General features: G+C 47.0%; 1 protein-coding gene across 1 annotated transcript in view; it reads left to right on the top strand.

The window, feature by feature from the left end:
- Positions 1 to 11,860, top strand: part of zbtb47b (zinc finger and BTB domain containing 47b) — a 147,226-nt gene extending 135,366 nt beyond the window's left edge. The window contains 2 exon segments of the mRNA XM_031836471.1: positions 9,514 to 9,873; positions 9,876 to 11,860. Coding sequence (XP_031692331.1) covers positions 9,514 to 9,873; positions 9,876 to 9,934 — 419 coding nt within the window. The 3' untranslated portion in view covers positions 9,935 to 11,860.
- The last annotated feature ends 578 nt before the right edge of the window (positions 11,861 to 12,438 follow it).

Below are 12,438 nucleotides of genomic sequence, written 5' to 3'. Positions count from 1 at the left end.
CTGCTGTCCTAGCTTACCCCTTACTCTGCTGTCCTAGCTTACCCCTTACTCTTCTGTCCTAGCTTACCCCTTACTCTGCTGTCCTAGCTTACCCCTTACTCTGCTGTCCTAGCTTACCCCTTACTCTGCTGTCCTAGCTTACCCCTTACTCTGCTGTCCTAGCTTACCCTTACTCTGCTGTCCTAGCTTACCCCTTACTCTGCTGTCCTAGCTTACCCCTTCCTCTGCTGTCCTAGCTTACCCCTTACTCTGCTGTCCTAGCTTACCCCTTACTCTGCTGTCCTAGCTTACCCCTTACTCTGCTGTCCTAGCTTACCCCTTACTCTGCTGTCCTAGCTTCAGGGGGAGATGGACAGGGACTCTGCTGTCCTAGCTTACCCCTTACTCTGCTGTCCTAGCTTACCCCTTACTCTGCTGTCCTAGCTTACCCCTTACTCTGCTGTCCTAGCTTACCCCTTACTCTGCTGTCCTAGCTTACCCCTTACTCTGCTGTCCTAGCTTACCCCTTACTCTGCTGTCCTAGCTTACCCCTTACTCTGCTGTCCTAGCTTACCCCTTACTCTGCTGTCCTAGCTTACCCCTTCCTCTGCTGTCCTAGCTTACCCCTTACTCTGCTGTCCTAGCTTACCCCTTACTCTGCTGTCCTAGCTTACCCCTTACTCTGCTGTCCTAGCTTACCCCTTCCTCTGCTGTCCTAGCTTACCCCTTCCTCTGCTGTCCTAGCTTACCCCTTCCTCTGCTGTCCTAGCTTACCCCTTACTCTGCTGTCCTAGCTTACCCCTTACTCTGCTGTCCTAGCATCAGTGGAAAGATGGACAGGGACTCTGCTGTCCTAGCATCAGTGGAAAGATGGACAGGGACTCTGCTGTCCTAGCATCAGTGGAAAGATGGACAGGGACTCTGCTGTCCTAGCATCAGTGGAAAGATGGACAGGGACTCTGCTGTCCTAGCATCAGTGGAAAGATGGACAGGGACTCTGCTGTCCTAGCATCAGTGGAAAGATGGACAGGGACTCTGCTGTCCTAGCTTCAGGGGGAGATGGACAGGGACTCTGCTGTCCTAGCATCAGTGGAAAGATGGACAGGGACTCTGCTGTGCTAGCTACAGGGGGAAGATGAACAGGGACTCTGCTGTCCTAGCATCAGTGGAAAGATGGACAGGGACTCTGTTGTCCTAGCTTCAGTGGGAAAATGGGCAGGGACTCTGCAACTGCCCTCAGAGTAAATATCATCTCCCCTCAACTGCCCTCAGAGTTAATATCAGCTCCCCTCAACTGCCCTCAGAGTATATATCAGCTCCCCTCAACTGCCCTCAGAGTTAATATCAGCTCCCCTCAACTGCCCTCAGAGTTAATATCAGCTCCCCTCAACTGCCCTCAGAGTAAATATCAGCTCCCCTCAACTGCCCTCAGAGTTAATATCAGCTCCCTTCAACTGCCCTCAGAGTAAATATTAGCCTGCACTGAGAAGCACCACATTAAAATTCACTTAACTTTCTAGAGTTTTTCCCCATTAGTTTTCACTATACATTTACTGTGAGAATTGTGGTTGAATCAAAGCAATATTAGCCACTTCCAATGCAACATACCGAAACAAAACAAACTATGCAAGACTTAGTATGCAAAACTAACTATGCAAGACTTAGTATGCAAAACTAACTATGCAAGACTTAGTATGCAAAACTAACTATGCAAGACTTAGTATGCAAAACTATCTATGCAAGATATTTTGTTGTAGGCAGAACGCATCGGAGTAGGATTCTATTGCATTGATATGCATGACTCAGCCCATACTCTACACAGACCAGTGAGATGTAACCAATCAGAGCTGCAGTAGGTCAGGCCTATACTCTACACAGACCAGTGAGATGTAACCAATCAGAGCTGCAGTAGGTCAGGCCTATACTCTACACAGACCAGTGAGATGTAACCAATCAGAGCTGCAGTAGGTCAGGCCTATACTCTACACAGACCAGTGAGATGTAACCAATCAGAGCTGCAGTAGGTCAGGCCTATACTCTACACAGACCAGTGAGATGTAACCAATCAGAGCTGCAGTAGGTCAGGCCTATACTCTACACAGACCGGTGAGGCGTAACCAATCAGAGCTGCAGTAGGTCAGGCCTATACTCTACACAGACCAGTGAGATGTAACCAATCAAAGCTGCAATAGGCCTTTTTGCAAATAGACCATTACCATATATGGATCTGTGTCATTGACTTTGAACTGGACTGTGTTTACAGTATGAGCGGTCGTGAGTAGATGCACTTGTTTGGAGATCAAGCGAGAGCTGCATGTAGCCACGTGTGCACAGTTATAGATCATTTGTCGTCACCAATGGGGGAGTGATTGCTTCCTACGAGAGCACAAAATGTGGACTTTTCTAAGCATCTTTGAAAAGCGAGTTGGATGAAGAGTGTGTTTTTCTTTAGTTTTTTTGGTTGTTGTATAAACTAAGTAGCCAATAGGCAGAGGGTAGCATAATTTGTCTGATTCTCTGTAATAATGGTATGGGAATAATAATGCATTTTATTTTGTAAAGTGGTTTCTTGTCAAACAACATTTTCAATCACATCCTTATCTGGAGGACATGTGGATAAACTGGTTAATGTCAAGCCCTGCATGTTTATTTCCAAAGTCTCATGGAATGTAGGCCTACATTGAACACCACACATTGGCTGTTACTGTAGGCTGAATGATAGAACAGCTATTTCCATGTTAAAATGTTATGAGATGCATTTTCTCCATTCGTTTTTATGGTAGACCACTCTGTTAGACCTACATTGTGATCAAATAGCCACAGTAGCCTAGTTGATGGCTGTCTGAAACTATAGCTTAAAGCGTGTACAGCCTCAGTGTTCACAATAAAAGTGCACTGGAAGTCGCACAGAATTTTCACAACCTTCATGTTTGCACTCAGCAGACCGGAAATTTGCACAGTGCCGAAAAAAATTAGAGGGAACATTGGTGATGAGTACAATTTGTTGTCTTTATCTGCTGTGGTCTAGTACTGTGTTTTGCTAGCTAGGACCATCTACATTAAGTGTTGCCTGTTCCCCCAATGTCCTACTTAGTGTGTGAACTGCTGACTGATCATAATTTGCAGTTAGTTGTTGATACATCACCCAGGATTAAGGAGCAGGGCAATTTGTTACTGTTGTTGTGTTGGTAATCAGAGAATGTATTGGAGGGGAAGTGGTTTCACCTCTCCTAGGCAATCAGTAATTAGTACAGGGAGGTGTGCTGTCCACCTCTGCTAGACAATTAGGAATTATTTTTAGTACTGCAGTCTCCCCCGGTTTCTCAGCGGTGGTCGTGTAAGCGGTGGTCGTGTCAGCAAAACTAAGACCGTCTTCGAGGAAGGTTCCACACCACTCTCTCACTTGAGTATCTTACCTAGTTATTTTCTGATGATCTCATGTCGCTCTTTTGTAGCTTTGTCAACTCTGTGTGTTTTCTAAACCTGTTCACTCTTCTCCCTGTAGGCTTTACAGATGCTCCCCACCCCTTGGCTGCAACTCTTCTAATTTAGTTCACCCCTGGTGCACAACCCTTTTGGGAACTGCCCTTCAGACCTTTGACTTTTTGGCCCTGACGGAGACATGGATCACCCAAGAGAACACTGCTACTTCAGCTGCTCTCTCTTCATCTCACTATGTTTCTCTCATAGTCTGAGAGCATCTGGTCGTCACGGTGATGGCACAGGGCTACTCATTTCTCCTAAGTGGAGATGACCTCTTTTCTGGCTGTGACATGCTGTCACTTACTTGTCCACTCAAACTTAACATTATTGTCATCTATCTCCCACCAGGTGCCCTTGGAGAGTTCCTCAATGACCTTGACACCTTGGAGAGGTGACTTCAACCTCCTGATGTCTGCCTTTGCTAAATTTCTTTGCAACTGTCCTTGTCTTCCCCTACTTTCCTCTTGACCACACCCTTTCCCAGAAGCCTCCAACTCACAAGGACTTCCTCTTTACTAGAGGTCTACTAATCTAACTGCAACCCCCCCCCCCCAGGCTCCTGAGTGGTGCAGCGGTCTAAGCACTGCATCTCAGTGAAAGAGGTGTCACAACAGTCCCTGGTTCGAATCCAGGCTGTATCACATCCAGCTGTGATTGGGATTCCAATAGGGCGGCGCACATTTGGCCACAGTAGGCAGTTATAGTAAATGAGAATTTGTTCTTAACTGACTTGCCTAGTTAAATAACTACTTTGTTTCCTTTTCTCCAACCCTTAGCCCCTAACCAGATGGTCAAGTGCCGTCGCAATCTTTGCTCGCTCTCCCACTACTCTATCCTCTTCTATCCTATGATCTCTGCCTTCTGATAAATTCTTCTCCCTCCTGTCTCCTGATTTTTGCCTCTTTGACTCAACTCCTTTCCTCCTGGCCAGCTCAGCCCTCCCCTCCTGCTCCGTGGCTGAGTGAGGTTGATGACATCGGCTCCTCATTCACTTAGCCTATTGGGACCAGTGGACTCTACACCACCTCTTTCTCCCCTCTCTCCAGATGAAGTCCTGCAACTAGTGAGGTCTGGCCATACAACAACCTGCCAGCTCGACCCCATCCCCTCTGTTCTCCAGACCATCTCTGGAGGCCTTCTCCCTTCAACTCTTCCCTGGCTGCGTGAACTCATCTGACGTCAAACTATAGACCTGTGTCCCTCCTTTTCTTTCTCTGTTCTCATCCTCCTAGATCTATCCGCTGCCTTCGACACCGTGAACCATCAGATCCTCCTCTCCACCCTCTCAGGGCTGGACGTCTCAGGCTCTATCAGATCCTCCTCTCCACCCTCTCAGGGCTGGGTGTCTCAGACTCCATCAGATCCTCCTCTCCACCCTCTCAGGGCTGGGTGTCTCAGACTCCATCAGATCCTCCTCTCCACCCTCTCAGGGCTGGGCGTCTCAGGCTCTATCAGATCCTCCTCTCCACCCTCTCAGGGCTGGGCATCTCAGACTCTATCAGATCCTTCTCTCCACCCTCTCAGGGATGGGCACAGTGTTGCCCTCCCAGAGTACAAATAACCATGGTGTGACCCTGGACAACACCCTGTTCTCTGCAAACATCAAAGCAGTGACCCACTCCTGCAGGTTCATACTCTACAACATCCGTAGAGTACGACCCTACCTCACACAGGAAGTGGTGCAGGTTGTAATCCAGGCACATGTCATCTCCTGTCTGGACTACTGCAACTCGCTGTTGTCAGGGCTCCCTGCTTGTGCCATCAAACCCCTGCAACTTATCCAGAACGCTGCAGCCCACCTGGTTTTCAACCTTCCCAAGTTCTCCAACGTCACCCCGCTCTTCCGCACACCAAGAGGAACTGTCCCTCCCTACCTTCAGGCTATGCTCAAACCCAACACCCCAACCCGAACACTCAGTTCTGCCACCTCTGGTCTCTTGGCCCCCTACGGGAGGGCAGGTCCTGCTCGGCCCAGTCCAAACTCTTCTTGGTTCTCGCACCCCTGCAGTTAGGACATCAGAGTCCAGGCCCATCTTCTGAAAGCATCATAATTAATCCCTCACCTCGACCTCACCTTAACCCCCCCGGTATGTTCTGGACTGGGAGACCGTGAAGAGAGCTCTGGTGGCTCGTCTTGTGGGGTATGCATGGGTGTCTGAGCTGTATGCTAGTAGTTTAAACAGACAGCTTCATGCATTCAACATGTCAATACTTCTCACAAATACAAGTAGTGATGAAGTCAATCTCTGATAATGTGAAAAGTTGCAGTCTAACAAGATGCTCCCACAATCCTTCTATTATACATTTTTCTCAGTCAATTGTTTTAAGTGTCACACATGTTGACTGTCCTTCCCTATAACTGTGCTGAAAATCTATTAATTTGATTTTAAAAAACAAAACAAATTGTTGGTAACAGTGATTAGTCTGCTGTTTGAGTCAGCATCAAGGGTGCTTTGCTATTCTTGGGAATGACTTTTGATTCCCTCCAAATAGGAGTGGCAATATAGTCTGCTGTCTTCCAAGCTGTCAGACCCCGGTGGCATGTAATTTCTGATAGACCTCTTCCACACTCACTTTACAATGGTTGTCTTTCATAATCTGGTCAGTTATGCATGGATGTGTTGGTTCAGAATTAGTTGTTGGCATTTCGTGCCTAAATTTGCTTGTCTTGCCAATGAAAACTCATTTTGTGACGAATGAGCCCCATCTGATTCAGTGAATGTTGGAGTTGCTTTGTGTGCCCAAGGTTTCATTGACGGTGTTTTTTACTGTCATTCTCTTTAATTTATCTTTGTTTCATAGTGTTTCTTCTTTTTGCTTAGTCACATGATTTCTCAATTTGCAGTATGTATGACGATCAGCTGTGTAGCCTTATTTGCCATTCCTTTTGCCTCATCCCTCAAACATGTTTCAATTCCTCATTAATCCAAGGGGATTAAAAAAAATCTGTCATTTTCTTAATGGGTTTATGCTTATTAGTAACTTCAAGAAGCAATTTCATAAATGTGTCAAGTATGGTGTCTGGTTGCTCCTCATTACAGACCAGCAAATATTCTTTACATCTTCAACTTAGGAATCACTACAACACCTTTTATACGCTTGCTGTTCGGGGTTTTAGGTTTCTGTATAAGCACTTTGTGACATCTGCTGATGTAAAAACATGTATTTGATACATTAGGCCTTTAGAACGGTTTTCTAGATATAATAGGTATGATATTATAATCACTACATCCTATGGATCTGGATACTGCTTGTCTTGCCCGACTCATGCCTCTCCCTTGAGATGAATGAGCTAGCCAAGGTTACCCCAGCTTCAGGCCTATTACCTACGGATGTTGCTGTTCCAGCCCGGTCCCAATTCTAGTGACCCGCTGGTACCAACCGCACCACTGGTTTTACACTCTGCAGCCGACAGCTGGGGTGGGAGAAACCTTTATTAAAAAACCACTCAGCGAGATGTCTAGCTCGGGGGTAGGGCGACCCATAGTTCATCAGGCTCTAGACTGTTTCCCCTCGGCAATGGTTATCATTAAATAAATATTCGTTTGACACCTACGGGTACGCATCACCCAACCTTCATCTGTGGACCTGGAGTTACTCAACGTAATGGGACCTAGTGTCCTACAAAAACAAGAAGGTATCGTTACCGTGTCAGCCTTAGCGTAACATCCTAAAACATTTCTACGTTTCCAAAGACAGAGGAACCCTCTAGTTCGGTCAGCCTGACTGGTTAGGGTCAACAAGCTTGTTCTGGGGGAAATCCACTTTCTTTTTGTTATTCAAGCAAAGCCCTTTACACTTTACTGTCTCTTCTAGAGGAAATGTGTTCCTCCTAAAGAAGAATACGAAAGATATGTCCCTCTGTGGGTAAAGAGCCTCTGATGTCTTAGAAGAATTCAGAAGATGTAACAGACTTCAACACCAATGTTCCAAAAGTTGAATGAAAAAACAACAGTAGTAGAAACCGCAAAAATAATAACAAAACGCTCCTCTAAGCAAAACAACCATTCTAACTGTTAAACAATTACTTATATACTGTCAATCAATCAATCAAATGTATTTATAAAGGCCTTTTTCCATCAGCCGATGCCACAAACTGCAAGCAATGCAGGTGTAGAAGCACGGTGGCTAGGAAAAACTCCCTAGAAAGGCAGGAACCTAGGAAGAAACCTAGAGAGGAACCAGGCTCTGTGGGGTGGCCAGTCCTCTTCTGGCTGTGCCAGGTAGAGAGGAACCAGTCTCTAAGGGGTGGCCAGTCCTCTTCTGGTTGTGCCGGGTGGAGATTATAACAGAACATGGCCAAGATGTTCAAACGTTCATAGATGACCAGCAAATAATAATAATCACAGTGGTTGTAGAGGGTGCAACAGGTCAGCACCTCAGGAGTAAATGTCAGTTGGCTTTTCATAGCCGATCATTCAGAGTTAGAGACAGCAGGTGCGGAAGAGAGAGAGTTGAAAACAGCAGGTCTGGGACTGGTAGCACGTCCGGTGAACAGGTCAGGGTTCCATAGCCGCGGGCAGAACAGTTGAAACTGGAGCAGCAGCATGACCAGGTGGACTGGGGACAGCAAGGAGTCATCATGCCAGGTAGTAATAAGACTTGGTCCCAGGGCTCAGGTCCTCCGGGAGGGAGAGGAAGAGAATTAGAGTGAGCATACTTAATTTCACACAAGACACCGGATAAGACAGGAGAAATACTCCAGACATAACAAACTGAACCTAGACCCCTGTCATATTCCCCTACACAACTCCTCCCTCAAAAGCGGTTACATCTGGTCCATACTGGACACCCCCTCCCCAAACCCCCAGTCCTTGTTGCTCACGTTATCTTCCAGAAGGATGTCAAAGAAGGAGGTTGGTAGAAGTTCATGTTTAATCACACTTCTCTCGGCCTCCGTTCTGGTAATTCCCCCGGCTCCACCTTTGACTCTGCTGGTGTCGAAGGCGAAGGTCCTGTTTTACTTTCACAACGACTTCCTGCCTTTATGGCTTCCTTCTCCCTCTGATCCAGAATCAGCTGTATAGACCTCCGAATACAACAGGTGTAGACCTTACAGTGAAATGCTTACTTTCAAGCCCTTAAACAACAATGCAGTCAAATGAAAATACCTATTAAAAAAAAGTAAGCGATAAGAATGACAACTTATTGAAGAGCAGCATTAAATAACAATAGCGGGGAGAAATACAGGGGAGGGTGGGTGGGTGGGTGGGTGGGGCAATGCAAATACTCTGGGTAGCCGTTTGATTAGCTGTTCAGGAGTCTTATGGCTTGGGGGTAGAAGCTGTTGTGGAGCCTCTTGGACCTAGACTTGCTTGCCGTGCGGTAGCAGAGAGAGCAGTCTATGACTAGGGTGGCTGGTGTCTTTGACAATTTTTAGGGCCTTCCTCTGACACCGCCTGGTATAGAGGTCCTGGATGGCAGGAAGCTTGGCCCCGGTGATATACTGGGCTATACGCACTACTCTCTAGTGCCTTGCGGTCGGAGGCCGAGCAATTGCCATACCAGGCGGTGATGCAACCCGTCAGGATACTCTCGATGTTGCAGCTGTAGAACCTTTTGAGGAGCTGAGGACCAATGCCAAATCTTTTTAGTCTCCTGATGGGGAATAGGTTTTGTCGTGCCCTCTTCACGACTGTCTTGGTGTGCTCAGCAGGAGTGAGGGTTACATCCAAACCTCGGGTCACCATGTGATGTCGTGGATGATGTCGTTATTGTGTTGTTTGTAACTACCCTGGTAGGTTGACTGATAACCTGAACCAGGTTGCAGGAACTGGTTACAGTTGGAAGATTTTTCGTTGAGTGGGCAGCTTGATGAAAGCCAGTCAATATTTAAATCACCCAGAAAATATACATCTCTGTTGATATCACAAACATTATCAAGCATTTCACACATATTATCCAGATACTGACTGTTAGAACTAGCTTGCTGTCTTTTGTGATTTGTGGTTGTGTTGACTTGTATTTCCGTCAGCTTCAACTTAGTGTCTAATTCTAGTGCTTTTTTTCTTTGTTGTGCTAGTCCATAATGTGTGTCTCCCTCCTTCCTAGGAGAGAAGCCGTATATCTGTGAGATCTGTGGGAAGAGTTTCACCAGTCGTCCCAACATGAAGCGTCACCGCCGGACCCATACGGGGGAGAAGCCGTACCCTTGCGAGGTGTGTGGTCAGAGGTTCCGTTTCTCCAACATGCTCAAAGCGCACAAGGAGAAGTGCATCCGGGTCAGCAACCCCATGGTAACTGACAACAACGACTCGCTGGGCGTCGACCCCCCCTCCCCAACTGTTTCTGCGGACCCTGCTGCGATTGGTCAGGTGGTTTTAGGGGCGGTGCTCCCGGGGGCAATGCACCACCATGCCACGCCCCTCTCCCTCCCCCTGATCCACTCCCTGGGGGGGCTGCCCCACACCCCCGCCCCCCACCTCCCCCTTTTCCACCCTTCTTCTCTGGCAGGATGGGCTCCAACATCTAGCTAACGCACTCCGCTCTGCTAACAGACCAGACCGCTAGCATCCATCTACTCTACAACGCTCTGCTAACAGACTGCTAGCATCCATCTACTCTACAACGCTCTGCTAACAGACCGCTAGCATCCATCTACTCTACAACGCTCTGCTAACAGACTGCTAGCATCCATCTACTCCACAACACTCTGCTAACAGACCAGACTGCTAGCATCCATCTACTCCACAAAGCTCTGCTAACAGACTGCTAGCATCCATCTACTCTACAACACTCTGCTAACAGACCAGACTGCTAGCATCCATCTACTCCACAACGCTTTGCTAACAGACGGCTAGCATCCATCTACTCTACAACACTCTGCTAACAGACCGTTGGCATCCATCTAATCAACAACACTCTGCTAACAGACTGCTAGCATCCATCTACTCTACAACACTCTGCTTACAGACTGCTAGCATCCAGTCAGCCAACCCCCCCGCCCCCCCTCCCCGGACCCCCTGAAGTACTCAGACTATCTATGAGAGGAGGGGGTTTTACGGGAGCAGAGCGAGACATGGATGGAAGGAGGATTCCTTCATATAACCGCATCTTAACTCGGCGTTGGTCTCTGTGTGGATTCTGCAGTCTGAAGAACAAGGCATCTTTACTCGGCTCTGGTCTCTGTGTGGATTCTGCAGTCTGAAGAACAAGGCATCTTAACTCGGCTCTGGTCTCTGTGTGGATTCTGCAGTCTGAAGAGGTGAAGGATCATAGAGAGGCTTCTTGTAACATAAACAGTATAAATGCATACACCTACCATGTGGAAATGTTTTTACTGTGTGGAATATTTCACCTCTGCCCTGGCCGTTGAGAGTTCAGAGGGACTTGTAAAATGACAACATACATTACATCTGTAGTTTCATTGTTTTCATTCTGCTTACCACAAAGCCACACCCTTTAATAAGACCATGCTTGTAGCACAATGTAACATTGGTCAGATTAACACCTCCTCCGACAAACTAGTTACTGGTGAGATTAATGACCCCTTCTCATATTAACTAGCTATTTACTGGGTTGATTCTGGGGCATAAACTCCTCCCCTAGTTGGTCTGTGTGGAAGGAGTTCTCTACATAAGGTTATATGTGGAATGATTTTTGTATGACAGAAGGTTCTAGGTGTTCTGTGTGGAATTAGTTCTCTACAAAAGGTTCTAGGTGTTCTGTGTACAGTGAGTTCTCTCTGAAAGTTTACCTCTCTGTCCTAACAGAGGTATATGGTGCCAGACGTCTCCTGCAGAGCCCTGTCTCTCTCTTCTCCTGATCCTGACCCTCCTCTACCCTACCCTTCTCTCTCCTCCCCTCCTCTATCTTCATCCTCCTCTCTCCCCCATCTTCAGACGTCTCCTGCAGAGCCCTGTCTCTCTCTTCTCCTGATCCTCACCCTCCTCTCCCCTCTCTCTTTCCCTCCTCTTCAGACGTCTCCCGCAGAGCCCTGTATCTCTCCTGTCCTCACCAGACGTTGCCTACAGAGCCCTTTCTCCTCCCTTCTCATCCTCCTCTCCCCTCTCTCTTTCCCTCCTCTTCAGACGTCTCCAGCAGTGCCCTGTCTCTCTCCTGTCCTCACCAGACGTTGCCTACAGAGCCCTCTCTCCTCCCTTCTCATCCTCCTCTCCCCTCTCTCTTTCCCTCCTCTTCAGACATCTCCAGCAGTGCCCTGTCTCTCCTCTCCTCACCCTCTATCCTCCTCTCCCTGTTCTCACAGTGAATGGACTCTATTAGCCAAGCCATCAGAACAGAACAGACCAACAGGATAGAACCATCATTCTCTTAGCCACCTGAAGATGAAGCAAACTGTTCTTCTGATCTGTCTGTTAAAACACGTATCTGGCATCGCAATAACCAACTCCCGTGAGCTCACATGCTAGTGAGATTATTATAAAGCCTCTAAAATGAATCCTGCATCTTATTTTGAACCTTAGTGTTATTTAAGATGTACTCTTTTTGTGTGTTAAATGTTAAAATTGTGACAGTTTGTGTAATTTGTGTGTGGCAACATTATGCCATTATATAAGGTGTTTTAGAAGGTTATGACTAGATAGTCACGTTGGAAAGGTTATGACTAGACAGTCACGTTGGAAAGGTTATGACTAGACAGTCACGTTGGAAAGGTTATGACTAGACAGTCACGTTGGAAAGGTTATGACTAGATAGTCACGTTGGAAAGGTTATGACTAGATAGTCACGTTGAAAAGGTTATGACTAGACAGTCACGTTGGAAAGGTTATGACTAGACAGTCACGTTGGAAAGGTTATGACTAGACAGTCACGTTGGAAAGGTTATGACTAGACAGTCACGTTGGAAAGGTTATGACTAGACAGTCAATTTTGCAGTGCACAGGAGAATGCAGTAAAGTGAGTTTGTGTGTGTGTGTGTGTGTGTGTGTAACTACCCGAGACGGATGAGTAGAGGTTGTGTAAAACAGTCAATCTGACCCTGAATAGATGAACAATCAGCCAATCAGCTTGAGATTC

This window comes from Oncorhynchus kisutch, linkage group LG11 (assembly GCF_002021735.2).
Source record: "Oncorhynchus kisutch isolate 150728-3 linkage group LG11, Okis_V2, whole genome shotgun sequence".
Taxonomy (NCBI): Eukaryota; Metazoa; Chordata; class Actinopteri; order Salmoniformes; family Salmonidae; genus Oncorhynchus; species Oncorhynchus kisutch.
Note: the sequence above shows the minus strand (reverse complement) of the source record. Positions and strands in the feature narration are given on the sequence as shown.